Consider the following 18,751-nt stretch of genomic DNA (forward strand, 5'->3'; position numbering starts at 1 on the left):
AGAAGCTTTTCACAATAGCACTTGTGTTTGGAAACTAGATTTTCATAGTAAAGTCACAGTGCTTAGGATAGAGGTCTATAGCTCCCATGTCTCAACAGCTACATGGTTTATCCAATTTTAGCTAAACACGTACATACAATGTGCAAGGTCTATGCTGTCCGGCTGACATCATTTACAATTTGAATCACTAATTTTAGTAGGCTTTGCAGTTTGCAGTATGGGGTAGGCATCACTTGGCATGTAGTGTTTGAAGAATAACAGTGCCACAGTACCTACTGAATTACTAACTTATGCATTCTGCAATTGCTATACGGTCTAGCACGTGTGCATTTATTTATCTGAGCCATTTTCACAGTCCCACATTTTTAACCAGCACAAACATGGCTTTTGGGGTCTGACAGCATCAAACTGGAGATGGTCATATAAAACTTTTTTCCAATTACATGTCTCACAGTTAGAGCACTTGCCTTTCACCTTATATAAAATGTAATCTGTATTGAAGCATAGATGTTAGTTAGAATACAGTATAAGTACAACTGGGGGTGTATTTAAGAAATTAATACTTACCATACACAGTTAGCTTAACATTATACTTTCCTTTTAAGCCCTCAGTGCTCTCTATGACATAACTGCCCGAGTCAGCAATTGTCAAGTTATGAAGAGAGAAGTGTCCAGTCTGACTGTCCCAGCGCAGGCGATCCTTAAACCTAGGCTTCTCTTCAATTCTAACCTGACCTCCAAAGACAATTGCAAGGGTCTCTTGTCCTTCAATCCTCATACTACCAAATTGAGAGACCGGCACTGGATACATAATGTATCCTCCCCGAAGTCCTGAAACTTCCCTTTCCTTTGATGTAGTATATTTTTCAGAAGAACAGAACTCTAAAAGGGGAAACAACACATTTATTCTAAACTGGCATTATTCAGTGTATTTGTTCTGAGTGGGTCATAATGAGCTATTCAAGATCATACATCAACCTACATGCATGCCACTTTCTCTATTTCTGTGATCATATTGCTTAGAACAGACAGTGAAGTCTCTGAACATATAACATTCTGCCATTTTTAAAACATAGTTTTCAGAAGACACATTTTAATCATTCAGTTGTTGTGCTTTCACTATTAGCCATCAGATATAACTTCCATTTGAAGAAGAACTTCCACGCAGGTTCATTACATAGTTTTGTTGATGCAACATGTTTGAAGAGTGGCATTATGACTAGAGTAGGGAAAAGTCCTGGTGACCAAAAGGTATTGTCATTGTATTCTTGAAGATGATGGTTTTCCATTTTCAAGCATTTTCTCATGATTTTAGCAAATCAACTATCAACTATGATAAATATATGATGGTGTTTCCACAAACTAACCAATATCATTTCATTGCTCAGTTGTCTTTGAAACTATCTATATTCCTGTCTTGTTTTGCAGTCAACTTTTCCAATTAGATTCCAGGTGTTCACAAACACTATCAGTTTCATCAGTTTGAACAGAGAATAGAAAAGAACTACAATATAAAGATCTGTATTGGTTTATGTATCAAAATGGCTCCAGTGTCAGTTGTATTTATGTTCTATTATCCTTTCCTTATTTCACACACAGAGAAAGGGAGAGCCGTTTTGACAATATATCACACTTAACCAGCAACTAGCACATAATACTTGACTGAATATTTTGACATAGGTGTGCATTTCTAAGTGTATTTCAAGGACTTGTGATTACACTCACTGGTGTCAAACCACATAAAAAACTGATATTTGAGTAGACATCAAACATCCACTCATAATAATCATAGATTACCCCTGTCCCTTTGTGTATAATCAAAGCTTAAAGAATACAATATGTTAAACAAAATGTCCCATTTTCTTTGGGTTCACTTACCCCTGCAGAAAATCACCAACAAATAGGTCTTCCAGCATATCCACATATTTGTATATATGGGCCATTCTACCGAATTGATGCAAAGTCATGTCGGATATATTTTGAATTTTTGTATGGTTTATTCCCAAAACTTTGTCCGTATATATATTGTACCATATCTAAAGTACACATATCTAGTAAAATAACAGTCAAGTTTTATATTGTATTTTCAGAATGTGTTGGAATGTTTTTCCTCTTCCAAAAATTGTCACTACCGAAACATCACATTTACTATAGTAAAAAAGTATTATTATTGACCTGTTCAGATTGTGTTTCCTTCCCTTCTCTGAAGAGTATTTTTACAAATATTTCTTGAAGGTTTCCACAATGAAATCCATAGAAATGAATTTTTTACCAAATTTTCAAGTTCAATTTATCTGTTTCGGTAGTGACTGCACTGTTTCGGTAGTGACTGCACTGTTGGATGGATGTTCATTTCTCTCCCAAAATCATCCAAAAGGTGCTCTGGGCCGCCCTTTAGTCCACACAACACATTTATTTAAAAATTATGGGATTGAACTACTTACCATTTCATTTTGTCACTACCGAAATCATCTGGTCACTACCATATGTTTCGGTAGTGACTGTTTCGGTAGTGACAATTCTAGCTAACTTTAAGCATAAATAAAGAATTCTAGCAATCACACGGCTTGCAAACACATCTTTGAAGAGGTGAACACACATACAAACATAAGATTTTCCATGAAACCCCAAAAGGTTTACTTAATTGAAGAAAACATGCGTTTCGGTAGTGACAATTCTTAAGGTTACACGTCGATTTTCAGACTTTGGAACACATTTATATAAAAACTATGGGATTTAGCTACTTACCATTCAACCATGAGGGACAGAGATGCAGTGTCACTGCATGGTCAAAAATGCAGAGTCGTGGCTAAGACACAGGCTCAGCCAATGGACTAAAACTCATGTGTTTCGGTAGTGACATGAAAACTAGGGACATGATTTTTTGAGTATAGTAAATTGATTTAAAAATTAAACCCACAATAAGTCTAAATATTCCAAGTTCTGTTTCAACCCAATCATAAAGATCTTTGAAATTCAATCATTGGAAAAAATCTAAAAAAATTGAAAAGTGTTATTTAAAGGCATTGAAATTTAGATGTCAGGGTTGGGGACAGCTACTTTTCAATAGAAAGTACCCTATAAATGATGATTTTGTATATATTTAGCTTATCACTATCTCATGTAATGCATTGGGTTTATATAGACCATAACATTTTCTAATTAAATATCTATGCCTTAATACCTAATTGTTTTGTAAATAGTTTTTATTGTTGAGGGACTGCATATTACACGAATTCGGTAGAATGGCCCATATACACAGTAGATTACAGATGATGCCTCTTTCAGACCTCCATAGTTCATAATGTTCTCTCTACTGACAACCCCGAAAACTCAGGAAATGGGGAGGGGCAATGGGGAGGGGTCAAACCGACACCAATACGGTGTCAAACTGGTTTTAATAATAAAGCTTATGTAAGGTCATAAATTGAAAAAAATCAAAAACTTAAAGCAGCAATACAGAGTTCTGTTCCAAAACTAGTAAGCTAACTACCTAAAAAGCGTTCAAAAACTTGCAAACACCACCAACAGCCCAGCTGACACTGATAGAAGCTTGCCAACACACTAACGTCTTTTGGCAGTATAGCTGGCAATGTCATGCGTGTGAAAGCTTTTCTTCCATTTTTGCAGCCGGTTCCAGCCCGTTACACAGAACTTCATAGAGCATGTCTTGGATGACTAGTGGGGAAGACACAGGTGTTTATCTGTTCTTCACATATGCTATCAAAATACATTTGAGGAATGTACCAAAACTAGTTGCCTATGAAACCATACATCAAAAATTGTCAAATTGTTAAAGTGTTACTTAAAGACAGTTAAACAGCTGTTGCAGTTTTTCCTACATTTGAATTTCATCAAATGTTTTATAAGCTAAACATGTTTTACATTTGATTTGATCAGGGCTTTTTTTAAAACTGTCTGGATTTATTTAGTTTATTTGTTCTGAGTGGGTCATAATGAGCAAGTCAAGATCATACATCAACCTACATGCATGCCACTTTCTCTATTGGCATGTCTGTGATCATATTGCTTAGAACAGACAGTGAAGGCTCTGAACATATAACATTCTGGATTATTTAGTCTGGATTAAGTACTGTTTTATGATTGGTTATGCTTAATTTCATTCTTTGGATCAGTTCTTTTTAGCTGCATATCAGTTGTATTAATAATAAATGACCTCTGTTCGTTGTTTAATGTTCTCACCCTCAACCCACAGCCCTTGCTCTAACTTCAGGCCCCCCTTGGAGGGCCCACCCCACATTTTGGGAACCACTTCAAAGGTTTTTAGAAAGCCTCCAAACTTACAGGCAGATCACATGCACTGCGTACACACTGCTTTACAGCATGATGGACAGTTGCATGTGCATTTGGTCGGAAATGTCACCACCAGATACTTCCTTCCAGATACTCGGTTAGGCTTGCATGTATAAAGCACTGATGGAAACCAAGTGCATAGGTAGCAACGTGAGCATGCATGTGGTGAAGTGGAGAGTAAGAAGAGGTTTGATGGGGGGGGGGAGGTATTCCTGTTAAGACTTTAGAAATTAGGGGGCCATAACGTCATTTTTTTGACCTGCGCATTCATCAGAATTTTCCTTTCAAAGTTAATTGAGCTAAAAAAAAGAAAAATTAAATTGCTTAACACAGATATAACAATGTATAGAAAAAAAAGGTTCAAAAATGAATACCTTTACTGTGCATATTAAACTGGAATGGGTATTAACCCTGCTGCAAACTAAGTGACCTGAAGATGTGTGCTCTGACTAAGTGTATAGGCTACATTTAGCCTGAAGGAGGTGCTACAGGTTCAAATACAACTCTACTGCACTGGAGCCTAGATGTTTTTCTATTTAGGCTCTTCAATGTTCTTGTAAAATATTGTTTAATACAGGAACTTTTCTCTACTCTTGAAAAGTTACTTGTTCTGACAGACTGGAGAGAAATTCCTTCGGGGATCTCTGTGTGTGCTTCATTTCCTGTCCTTAATGTGAGTTTAGAGCTGCAACGTTTGGTCTGGTGCTTGAGACCACATTTACACATAGCCGGGTATTTACAGAAACGAATATTTCTGCCCCTCCTTTTTCAACGTCGTACACACATGGTCGTTTTCAAACAAGTTTTCTGCCAAACCTGTAAGCATATAAGTTTGGGTTGACTTTGTCCATCACACAGGTAGGTTGCATGTGAGAGAAGCTTTCCAAACCCTAACATTTGTGAAGAATAGGTTTCGAAGCTCATTGAGTCAGGAGAACTTGGAGGATTTCATGTTAATGTGCACAGAAAAGGAAATCCTCATGTCTATAAGCAGTGACACAGTTATCGATAAAGTGGCTGAAACCAGTGCAATGCTTAGGCAGTTACTGATGCTGTAGATGCTGTTGGTGCTATTCCCAATGTAACTGTTTACTGTACTGTGAGTTGAACTGTAAACATTAGATCAATATCCTCGTTGTTGAAGAGTGGGATTCATTTCTGCTTTTGTTAATTATCAACCTATCCTTGTGGAATAGCGGAATATTTTTAGTTGACTTCTCATTTTAAGTGGATTATTATTTAACCTTTACATTATTTGCTGAACCATGGTATTAATTAAAAAAAAAATCAGAATAGTAAGAGCTGAACTGTTGCTTCATTTATCCAATTTCCGCTACCATGGAAAAAGTGGACCGGTCATGGGCCTGAAATTCCCGGGCTGAAAAGTGGCCCCACTCCGGCCCTGGAAGGCACCCTTCAAATGTGAGAGACCTGGAGCAGTTGGCAAAAGAAGAGTGGTCCAAAATTCTAGTAGAGAGGTGTAAGACACCTCATTAATGGTTACAGGAAGCTATTGATTTCAGATATTTGTACTTCTTTGTTTTTACCCATTATAAAGTTGAGGGTGCCAATAATTTTGTCCGGCCATTTTTTGAGTTTTATGTGGAATAAAGTCAGATATGGCATTATTTCTCAGATTTTTTGTGTTTTTCAAATGCAAACTAAGTAAATAAACATATGAAAAGAGAAGCATTTGTAATTGCAACACTTTTCTGGGAGTAGTGGTGCATTATCTGACAGAAGTGCAGGGGTGCTGTCAAGCTAAAAAGGCACCGGATGCCTAAAAGAGCCCGGATGGTGTAATGTTGACTTTCGAACGACTCTTGAGTGACAGTTGCTATGCCAACGCCAATACGTCACCCTAACGCGATTTACCTCAGAGCATCTTGCATTGTACTTTGCTACCTGAGACCAGCTTGCTTGTATTTGACCTACAATAAACCAACCAAAACAACCATGTGCTTGATGTTTGACTTTGGTAGGAAAGTGGTTGATTCGCTAGTTGGTTATAGTATCAAAGTAAGCACATTTCATTAGCTAGCTCGTGCTAGTGTAACGAGCTATCTTGTTAGCTTGAAGCTATTCATCTGTTGTTGTGCTTAAATTAAGAAAGTCTTTAATGTGTTGTGATTTTAAGACATATCTGACGGCATCCACAATTAAATTTGAACAAAACAGGGCATTGTTTGCACAGCATTTTACTAAAGAACAACGGGGGCTTGCTAGCTTTGACATGCTAGCGGACATTGCTAACTTACAGGTTACCAGCAGGCAGGTGTAGCTAAAACTTTTTATTCGCTTAATATTGTGCCTAAACGGATACTATGTACCCCGACACTTTTTGGCTATCAGTCAGAGAGTCTCAAGAGTAGTTCGAAAGCCATCAGCTACGTTTTAGTCGCTTAATATTGTCGCACAAAAGGAGGAATTGCTATTAGCAATATAGATGCTAGCGCGCGAAACATGTTGATGTGTGCTTACTTACAAAAGACCGGCAGCCAATATTAAGCCTGTAAAAAGTACCTGATGGCTTTCGAACAACTCTTGAGACTCTCTGACTGATAGCTAAAAAGTGTCCGGGTGCGTAGTGTCCGTTAAGGCACAATATTAAGCGACTAAAAAGTAGCTGATGGCTTTCGAACGACTCTGAGACTTAAAGCTAATAAGCGCCCGGCCTACGTGGTGACCCGATTACGTAATGCTAACGTTGGCATAGAAACTGTCACTCAAGAGGCGTTCGAAAGTCAACATTACGTCACCCGGGCTCTTTTTGGCATCCGGTGCCTTTTTAGCTTGACAGTGCCAATATTTTTGTCCATGACTGTATATAGCAATATGTTAGACACAGAAATTCAATACAAAATTCCATTAAAAATCCCATAAATACACATTTCATCAGGTCACGTATTGACAAATAAATAATTAATACACCAGTAGAAAATCTTATATTCATCGACCCATCTGTCAATCTTAATATTGATCCATGACAGCAAAGGCAATGAGTCTATTCAGCCCAAGAAAGAGGCACTCACTATGGCCCCCACACATTCATACTAGCAACGCTAAAACTCATCATATTCACCTTATCCGTGCACACCACCTAAGAGTGAGGAACCAGACAACATTACTGATCATTGAGCAGAGTTTACCAGAGTTTACCCTCATATAGGAAGGGGCCATTCTGTCCTGGGGCAGAGTTTACCAGAGTTTACCCTCATATAGGAAGGGGCCATTCTGTCCTGGGGCAGAGTTTACCAGAGTTTACCCTCATATAGGAAGGGGCCATTCTGTCCTGGGGCAGAGTAAGGGCAGAGTTTACCCTCATATAGGAAGGGGCCATTCTGTCCTGGGGCAGAGTTTACCCTCATATGGAAGGGGCCATTCTGTCCTGGGGCAGAGTTTACCCTCATATAGGAAGGGGCCATTCTGTCCTGGGGCAGAGTAAGGGCAGGGTTTACCCTCATAAGGGGCCATTCTACGATATTTCTGGCCTTGTGTAGTGTCACACTCTAGTGCAAGTTGATGAGAGGATGGATAACTATATGTAGGTCATAAAAGAAAAGGAGTACATTTATTTTGAAGATGTCAGCTGAAATGTTTATTTGTTTGTTTTTTATTATTACAGTTAGAGACAAAGAAAACAAGAAATGTTTGCATATTTAGGCCTTTTTGCCTACCTCAGAGGTAAAAAAAGAGTTTCCCATACTTAATGAAAATGCTCATTATTTAGGTCTGAGGCTATAATAAACAATGATTTAGCTTACCCCCCAAAAAATCAGTCATTTGTTAATAACATTCGAGCAAAAATGGAACCAGGGCTTAACGCAATAATGTCTCATAAAATTACGTACATTTGAACCACTTCTAAATACTGATATATTTCCTAATCATTTTTGCTTTATTGCAGACAGAGCTCGTAGTGTCAGACCCGTAGGGTAAGCAAACGTCGTGGAAATAGTCCGTATTTGTTGCAATGTGTTCCATCCCAGTAGGCGGCAGTGTCGAGCTCTTTTGCCTTTAGACAAAATACTGAACAACTGAAGAATACATATTTAAAAATGGCTTCCACTCCTACCTCTGCGCAGCCTTCCAGCTGTGCATTGCAGCGGACTTTGAGAAAACTAAGCTCATGTTTAGGCACAGGACAAAATAGGACGTGTCAAGAACCTCTGTATGTCCTCTCGTTAGACCGTTACATGAGGGACGCAAATTTCGCGGTATTTTTCCAGGGAAGTATTCAAGCCTCAGACAGCCTGTATGATGCCACTTTGACAGACGGAGACTGTAAGATTCGCGTCTCCATTGAACCTAGATTAAATCATCTTATTGTGAAAAACCACCTTCGTTGTGGTAGTACCCTAAAAAATGTGGAATTCTTCGTGGAAGAAAACCTTGAAGAGGGTAGAACGGATATTCTCGTAACAAACCTGGAATTGGACCAGCAGTCTGACCAAGATGCTGGTCTGCGCGCACTGTCTGGAATAACTGTTAAATCTCTTCCTTGGTGGACAGGGGTAGAACCAAGTCCTCTCCCGTTACGAGCACGGAGAGCCACATATCTACCACTCTGGAATGACCACGACTTTTCTGGAGAAGTGTGGCGCGACCGGCCACCGGACGACACGAATGAACGCACAGGTGAGTTAACCTTGTTTTGGTCCCGAGTTCTATCCAAAAGAGTTGTTCTTTGTGAACCATGCCTTGTTATGTTTGTAGATATTTGAGTCCTGAAATGCCACATTTTCTTGGCAAGCAGCAAGTGGCTTTAAGGCTATCACACGCAGGAGATGGTAAAACAGTGTACCAGTGACTATAAACCTTAGGACATGTCGTACTAGGATGAGTTTAGGTGCTGCAGACATTTCGAATGGTGAGACTCGGGTGTCTGACGTCGTTCCGACTTGTCATATTTGACTTTGCATGCTGTCCACTAAATGTGTAGCTCAATGTTTTAACCACCTGTTGAGATATTGTCCAAATTCTTTTCTCAGCATCTCGTTCTCCAGTTTCACTCAGCGACGTGCGCCAGCGCTTTCTGACTGATGGGTCACGAATCCGTGGTGATATTCGTGTCAGAATCCTGCAGAAGTCTCGACTGATGCATTATGGCAAAGCAGAGCAGAACTGTTTATGCCCATACAAGGTAAGATGCCTTTTCCATTCCAACATTACATTTAGTTGTTACATACATGTATAGTTTGACCTATTTTATACACTGAGAACATAAACATATGTAAAGCTTTTGTATATGATTATTACAGGACACCTCTACATTATCTTATTATATCATATTATATTATTATATCATTATATTTGTTTTTTCTCTCAGATGAAATGATAATTCAGTGTTGAGAAAAAGATCCATGCACCTGTTCCTCCCCTAGGCTGAGATGCAGGTGGCGGATGCGTCGGCTAGCGTGTCTGTGATCCTCTGGAACTCCATGTGTGTGGAGTGGCACCGGCGCCTGCATCCAGGCATGGTGCTACGCCTGAGCCGCTTCAGGGTGCGGGAGAGCTTCAGCCACCGCACTGGACAGCAACCAGAGCCTGACATTGGTACAGTGGTCTGCTTCTCCCCTCTTCAGCTCCGCACAGTGTAGCCTGACACACAAACACGCACTACTGAACTTAACTTGGGCTCGTCCGGTCCCTTTGAAAGCACACAGTGTAGCCTGACATTGGTACAGTGGTCTGCTTCTCCCCTCTTCAGCTCCGCACAGAGACCTTGCAGTTTTCAACAAAAATGCAAAGAACTGTGTATTGAAATGGGAAACTGCCATATAAGAAGAAGAAGCTCCGCACAGTGTAGCCTGACACACAAACATGCACTACTGAACTTAACTTAAAGATGCACAATAATAGTAAACAAATTTAAAAATGTGTATAACACTGTCTTTGCATGGAACAGGCATCCTACCATTTGACGTAATGAGGTTTTTATTTTATTTACATTTAGTCATTTAGCAGAGGCTTTTATCCAAAGCGACGTATAAAGGAGAGAACAAACAAGCTACGAGCAGTAGAGTGTAACAACAAAATAACAAATACTGCTTTACTGCTCTACAGCAAGAATATGTGCAGACAAAATGTCCAAACTAACCTAACTGCCAGAACAACTTTAAACTCAAGAAATTATGTGTTCAACTGCACAGCTGGCATTACACTCCTCACTCCACAACCAACACAACCAAACATTTAGTTTTATGTAATTTATGCCAGCGGAGCTGCACTTCGTTGTCTTAATTTTATCTATTTATTTAATTTCTTTTTCAAATTTTTATTCATTTATGTTTATGTATATACCTGAATCCTATTCCTACTACCTTGCTGCTTTGACAATTGAATTTTCCTCACAGGATTAATACAAGTTTATCTATCTATCTCTTTCTCTCATAGAGATCAGTTTAAACTCCTCCCACCCAAGTGCCATAATTTCCATAGTGTCACCGGTGTCTCCAGAGTGGCGGTTGCCAGGTGTACCACATGACTTTTGTAAGGGGTATGTACACGCTCTCCATACACAAATAAAAATAATTTGAGAATGTAAAAGTTAGCCACAAAAAGCATTCAAACTTACATGATGTGGCTTTGACTGTTGTGCTGGTTGTGGGTTGTTCCAGGACCGATCTCCAGAGGAGTCCCCATGGTAACATCTGTGATGTGGTCGGCCTGGTGGTCTTCGTTGGCAGGCCAGAGTGCATCCTGCAGAAGGGTAATCTTGTGAACTCTGACACAGACACCTACATTTTGATCAGAGTATTTTGTGTATATGTTTTAGATATAATAGTGGTGGTAACAGTAATCAGCATGGCTTTATAGATTCAAATACAAATGCCCCCTCCCCCCGGGCACATATTCTGCCTACAATACTTGAAACTGTGAAATCGTCAGGGTGGATCACTAACCGCCTCCGCCACGCCCCCTCCCTTCCGCACACATATTCTGCCTTCAGACTATTTAGATTGACGTAAATATGTCGATGGCCCACGACAAGACCCACAGTCCCAGGTGCAATCGCACCTGCTGCACCCCATATAGTTACGCCCCAATGGTAGGCTGGTATTGGACCGGCCCAAACCCCATCTGCCCACCGGGGATTTCCCTGGTTTCCCCGATGGCCAGTCCGCCCCTGAGTGTGTCAACATTGTGCACCTGATGGAATGCACAGAGTTTCGGATATGCTACTCCTACTTAGACAGACCCACACACTCTTAAATACACACACCATCACACACCATTACACTAAAGCCTTTGTAACTCTGTAACTCCCTTCACACATCAATGGATTTAAGGTATTTACTTTTTCTGGGAAATGTATTGACAGAAGGAAAGATGAACAATTTCCGCTGGATCCAATTGGAGGATGGGACCTCTGAACAACCAATCATGGTTAAGCTGTTCTCCACATCTCAGCCTGATGTTCAGAGCACGATCCAACCCAGTGAGTGGAACCCTTTCCATGCTTTGCATGTTCTCCTTATCTCCTGTTCTTGATTCTCCTCGTCTCTTGTTCTCCTCGTCTCTTGTTCTTGTTCTCCTCGTCTCTTGTTCTCCTCGTCTCATGTTCTCCTCGTCTCTTGTTCTCCTCGTCTCTTGTTCTCCTCGTCTCTTGTTCTCCTCGTCTCTTGTTCTCCTCGTCTCTTGTTCTCCTCGTCTCCTGTTCTCCTCGTCTCTTGTTCTCCTCGTCTCTTGTTCTCCTCGTCTCTTGTTCTCCTCGTCTCTTGTTCTCCTCGTCTCTTCTTCTCCTCATCTCTTTCTTGTTCTCCTGTTCTCTTGTTGTCTCCTTGCAACTTACAAATGTCCATTTTAGAATATGGAGAAATAAAAAGTTACATGTAATATAAGATGCTCTGACTTACTGGGGAAAAAAAATTATGTATTGCAGTTTAGCTTGAAAAGTTTTAAAAATCAATATTTATTCAGAAATGTTCAAACACCATATCTAGCCAGCGATAATGGCTTACATATACGTAGAGTTGCACATTGCCTCCTGGTGATGCAGTCTGTCTCTTTCTCAGTGGCAGTGTTTGTCTGCACCAGGCTCCAGTTGGTGAAAGAATCATCACAGTTCTACTACCTGACCAACACACAGTACACACAGGTGTACTGCACAGGTAGCCACATAAACACTTCCACTACAAATCTTTCACATGCCTTGTCAGAAAATGTTTTGACATTGGCATATCACACAGTTATTCTCTATTTATGTACACGTGTCAAGAGTTTGGGTGGCCTAATACTGTGCTGCTGACACACACACAATGTTTTGACACATTGCAGGTACTGGCTGCCCCCTTGCAATACCATATAAAGGTATTCGCCCATTCAGGCAGTTCCTCCAATGGCTTGATCAGACAGATGAAGGTGATGTAATGAGCCGGTCTGTGGTTGGAGGATACTTCATTTATCCCCCCCCTCCGGCGTCACTCAGAATCTTCATGGAGGAACGGAAAGGTATGGATCAGGCACATACATACTGCATGCACATATGATTGTATGAACATTTTGGGACCTATGGGTACAATGTTTATATTTCTTGCTGAGTCTGAATGCAAAAATAAACATTTGAAGAAGCCTTACTACTGAAGTCTTTTGGTGTCCATTGGTGTTTTGCTTATTAGAGTCCAACCTGGCAAGTGATGATTTGTGTGTGTGTGTGTGTGTCTGTGTGTGTGTGTGTGTGTGTGTGTGTGTGTGTGCGCAGCTCATCCCGGGCTGGTCAGTGGACAGGAGCTGAAGGTTCTGTGTGGGCGGCTCCAGTACAGGGAGTCCAAGCGTCTCTGTGTCCAGTGCACCATTGGTGCTGTAGAGTACCATCATCAGGTACACACACACACACACACACACACACACACACACACACACACACACACACACACACACACACACACACACACACACACACACATTGGTGCTGTAGAGTACCATCATCAGGTACACACACACACACACACACACACACATTGGTGCTGTAGAGTACCATCATCAGGTACACACACACACACACACACACACACACACACACACACAGACACACACACACATTGGTGCTGTAGAGTACCATCATCAGGTACACACACACACACACACACACACACACACACACACACACATACACACATTGGTGCTGTAGAGTACCATCATCAGGTACACACACACACACACACACACACACACACACATTGGTGCTGTAGAGTACCATCATCAGGTACACACACACACAGACACACACACACATTGGTGCTGTAGAGTACCATCATCAGGTACACACACACACACACACACACACACACACACACACACACACATTGGTGCTGTAGAGTACCATCATCAGGTACACACACACACACACACACACACACACACACATTGGTGCTGTAGAGTACCATCATCAGGTACACACACACACACACACACACACACACATTGGTGCTGTAGAGTACCATCATCAGGTACACACACACACAGACACACACACACACACACACACACACACACACACACACACACACATTGGTGCTGTAGAGTACCATCATCAGGTACACACACACACACACACACACACACACACACACATTGGTGCTGTAGAGTACCATCATCAGGTACACACACACACACACACACACACACACACACATACACACACATTGGTGCTGTAGAGTACCATCATCAGGTACGCACACACACCATCATCAGGTACACACACACACACACACACAGACACACACACACACACACACATACACACACACACATTGGTGCTGTAGAGTACCATCATCAGGTACACACACACACACACACACACACACAGACACACACACACAGACACACACACACAGACACACACACACAGACACACACACACACACACACACACAGACACACACACACACACACACATATTGGGAAGAAGAACACATATGTATACTACTTGCAGTCACACAGAGGCCCATGGAACAGATCTGATCATTTTCAATAATATTTGTTGTTGTTTTATTCCAAGTAAATAACAAATCGGTTCCTTATATCAGTGGCTTTTTTTCTTCACATTGGGAGTCAGGTCGAAAGTGACCTTGGAATCAATTCAATTCAATTTCAATTACGCTGTCTGTAGCCCAGTTTTGTTGATTAGGGGGGTATTGCATTTGTTTAGATATGTTTTAGTTTTGCTGGCATTGAGCATTTTGTTTAGTTTGGTATATGTGGAGATTCTAGTCGTAAGCTTTGTAAGGGTGGCAGGGCAGCAGTGCCCATTTGGCTGGTGACAGTCGCAACACGCGCCGTTTGCTTTACCCGGGAACCGTAATCAGTGACGGTTTGGGCCGGTCCAATACCAGCCTACCATAGGGGTGCAATCAGTGATCAATGGTTTCCTCCCCCTCTTTTCTCTCTGTCAGGATGATGGACACATGAGTTTCCTCTCCACTCCTCCCGCTGCTCCTTCAACCCCAGGCTTACCAGCAGAGCCTCAGCAAAGAACACGGTGTGTGTTTGTGTGTACATTTACTACAGCTAGGGTGTGCTTGTGTACATTTACTACAAATGGGTGTGTTTGTGTACATTTACTACAGCTAGGGGTGTGTTTGGGTACATTTACTACAGCTAGGGGTGTGTTTGTGTACATTTACTACAGCTAGGGGTGTGTTTGGGTACATTTACTACAGCTAGGGGTGTGTTTGTGTAAATTTACTACAGCTAGGGGTGTGTTTGGGTACATTTACTACAGCTAGGGGTGTGTTTGTGTAAATTTACTACAGCTAGGGGTGTGTTTGGGTACATTTACTACAGCTAGGGGTGTGTTTGTGTAAATTTACTACAGCTAGGGGTGTGTTTGGGTACATTTACTACAGCTAGGGGTGTGTTTGTGTAAATTTACTACAGCTAGGGGTGTGTTTGTGTAAATTTACTACAACTAGGGGTGTGTTTGGGTACATTTACTACAGCTAGGGGTGTGTTTGGGTACATTTACTACAACTGGTTATGTTTGAGTACATTTACTACAACTGGGTGTGAATGTTTTTTTGAATTGTCCAAACATTAGATTGATGTGCTGTTGATTGATTGTTGTGCTGTTTTGCTAATATTTGGCCTTTTATACAGGTCACCAAGAGCGCAGAAAAGGCCAAACCCCATTACAGCTGGAACTCCCAGGAAGAGGTGTGTGTTTAAGTACAAAGGCGGAGGGGTTCAGGAGGTAGAGGAGTCCTTCAACTATCGGGAGGCTGCTAGTTCAATCTCGACCCCTCCTGACCAAGTGTCAAAGTGTCCTTGTGAACGACACTGAACCCCAAACCGCTCACGGTGTGCAGGTTGCCACCTTGTGTAGTCGCCTCCGCCGTTTGTGTGAGACTGGGTAGATGACGTCTGAGGCATGAACATGTAAAGCACCTTGAGTGCTGCAATAAGTAGATCATAGTACATTTACATGCTGTGTACAGAATCTGATTTACTATGTATGTGGAAGTTTGTATGTTTAACTCCTGGCCTGTCTCTCTTTCTCTCTCTCTCTCCCTCCCTCTCCCACTCCTGGCCTGTCCTTTTCAGACTGTTTTTACCTTCATCTGACCCAGAGGAGATTTCTGACAGTGGTGAGGAGTCTTATATAACGGGGTTAGGGTCAGTGGGTGATCAGTGTTTGTGTAGAGTAGCTTTTGAATGAAATTGATGCTGTGTGACTGTATCTGTTTCTATCTCTGCATCTATTTATTGGTACACCAGGTTTTATTGCTCTTAGCTTGACTGTTCTCTCCCTTCTACTTGGCTTTGGACAAAAGCGTCTGCTAAATGACTAAATGTAAATGTAAAATGTAAATCTCTACCTCTCAATTTGGAGTGGTAGTTCTTATTGTTGTACCTGACATAGACTTTGATTTTCCATTTGCTCTCTCTTTCTCACTCTGTCTTTTTGTTTGTTTGTTTGTTTGTTTGTTTTGTTGTATTCAGAGTTATCTCTCTTCGATAGTGCGCTGGAGTTTCTCATAGGCGATGAGAAAGATACGGATACTCCCGGTAATGACGACGAAAGTGACAGTGACAGTTACATCACTGCGCACACCAGCCCTGCCTGCTCCTTCGGCCTCTCCCAAGCTGCGATGGAGACCGTTCCACGGAGGTTCTGTTTCCCACGGCGACACGTTCAGGCCAGCGCCACAGCCCTTCAGCCCGGAAGCTTCCATAAGCTCCTCCCTCATGAGGAGTTGGAGTCATTCAGCCCTGCTGCCTTCTACAAAGGCCATTACACACTGCAGCTACGAGGTAACGTTACTGATATTAAGACTAGTGTAAGAAATTAAGGAAGTTTCTTTGTTTCTGATGCAGCAATCTTTATTCCAGTAAAGAGCAGTGACGAAGCAGCATACTCCGGTTTCAGCGGTATAGGACTGAACAACAAGCATCTCCAATTTTAGCCATATATACTGTTAAGACCCCTCCTAGGCTTCTAATGTAAATGAGCTAGGCTTGTTAGCTACGAGGAAACGTTACAGATATTAAGACTAGAATCCATGAACTTTGAAAATCAGACTCTGCGATTATGGCAAAAGTTTGTTGATATTTCTGCCCAACAGCCAATCACATTGCCCCTCCCTGTCCTCTCCATCTGTGTGCTGTAGCTCTGTCTGATGGAGTGGTACTGACTGCCCTGTTCCCTCCATCTGTGTGCTGTAGCTCTGTCTGATGGAGTGGTACTGAATGCCCTGTTCCCTCCATCTGTGTGCTGTAGCTCTGTCTGATGGAGTGGTACTGAATGCCCTGTTCTCTCCATCTGTGTGCTGTAGCTCTGTCTGATGGAGTGGTACTGAATGCCCTGTTCCCTCCATCTGTGTGCTGTAGCTCTGTCTGATGGAGTGGTACTGAATGCCCTGTTCCCTCCATCTGTGTGCTGTAGCTCTGTCTGATGGAGTGGTACTGAATGCCCTGTTCCTTCCTGCTTCCCTGCAAACCAACCACTGGAGGCCGCTCCCCTCCCCACACACCAACACCTGGGAGAGCATCCTATCACACGGTGGCTTCTCACCACAAGCCCCGCCCCCCAGCCCAGGTAAGCACTGACGTGACGCGTGTTGGAAACGTAGGTGATGTCACACACCTTTCACACGTACGCGTTAGAGCGCGTTGATGCGTCAGGGTTAACGGATCCCCATTCACTTTGAATGGGGTGACGTAATCCGTTGCCGAACTGAACGGAGCCACAATTCAGTTCGCCAAAGGATGACGACACCCCATTCAAAGTGAATGGGGATCCATCGCCCTTAACGGCTCAACGCATTCCAACGGGTAGGTGTGAAAGGTGTGTTAATGTTCAAAAGAAGGGGTGGAAGAGAGGATGCCTGATATTCAGCCCAGTGGAACTATGTTGGTGATAATCATGTGCTGTTGGGTGCGACAGTGGTATAGGAGGTAGAGAAGTCGTTTAGTAATCAGAAGGTTGCTAGTTCGATTCCCTTTCGAAGCTGAACCCCTTATTTCTCCTGATGTGCAGTGTAAAAGTAAAATGTGTATACATCCTTATAAGTCGCTTTGGATAAAAGCGTCTGCTAAATGACTAAATGTAAATTATCATGTGCTCTTCCTCCTGACAGCGGACCTGATGGCCATTAAATCCCAGCTGGTGAATCAGAAGTTTGTGTGTGTGCTGGAGGCTTGTCCGCTGGGCAGAAACAGGCTGGAGCTGGTCCTAAGTCGCGCCTTTCCCTTGCAGAGCTAAGCCATATGGATGTGAAATACTTACAAGATAGAGGTGTACAACACAAAAACTCCCCCATTTTAAATGTGATAGTGAAAAGCACTTTAATTACCTGTTCTGTATAAATGTTAAGTAACTTAACTATTTAAGTAAATGTAAACACCATTTTGGTTCACATTTTATATAATAATATTAAATATAATTCCCTGAAACTATACGATACATTTTAGCGACAGATTTATCTAATCTAATCCAACAGGTGTTGTGTTGTGTAATTATGACCACTCCGACCTCTGGTGTCTGAGGGTTAGAGTCCAGTGTGGGACTATATTTATATTTTATACGTTGTATTTATAACCCTATACTGCTACATACTGTGTGTGTAAGGAGCTATGTTTTGTAAAGTAATGTTAGTATTAAAGTTATACCATGTGATGTACTTTTGTGGTTGTGCAAATATAAGACTGACCATTGCCAAAAGAATTGGCAATTCTATTCAGTTCTTGTTGATCAACGGAGGTTACTGTAATTTTTATATACGGTGCATTCAGAACATATTGAGAACCCTTCACTTTTTTCACATTTTATGTGGCATTCTTCTGCTAATCCTGCTCAAACACGTGGTATGTATCTCTGTCAATTCATGACCAGCATAAACGGAACTCTGCAGTGAGAAAATATAATTCCCTGAACTATATGATACATTTTAGCGAGGTGTTGAGAAATTATGACCACTCCGACCTCTGGTGTCTG

The 18,751-nt window shown here is 41.7% G+C and overlaps 1 protein-coding gene across 1 annotated transcript; it reads left to right on the forward strand.

Annotated features, from left to right (window-relative positions):
* Positions 1 to 8,372: 8,372 nt before the first annotated feature.
* On the forward strand, positions 8,373 to 18,310 carry LOC308381387 (RPA-related protein RADX; the record flags this gene model as incomplete). The annotated part of the gene is made up of 15 exons (XM_080858948.1): positions 8,373 to 8,952; positions 9,306 to 9,457; positions 9,699 to 9,870; positions 10,711 to 10,813; positions 10,935 to 11,026; positions 11,639 to 11,755; positions 12,333 to 12,428; positions 12,595 to 12,768; positions 13,019 to 13,137; positions 14,712 to 14,797; positions 15,415 to 15,471; positions 15,859 to 15,902; positions 16,258 to 16,569; positions 17,201 to 17,353; positions 17,895 to 18,310. 15 exons carry the CDS (start codon positions 8,373 to 8,375, stop codon positions 18,017 to 18,019), a joined length of 2,382 nt encoding a protein of 793 aa, XP_080715074.1. The 3' UTR covers positions 18,020 to 18,310.
* Between the last annotated feature and the right edge of the window lie 441 nt (positions 18,311 to 18,751).

Source organism: Sprattus sprattus (assembly GCF_963457725.1).
Source record: "Sprattus sprattus genome assembly, chromosome: 20".
NCBI lineage: Eukaryota > Metazoa > Chordata > Actinopteri > Clupeiformes > Clupeidae > Sprattus > Sprattus sprattus.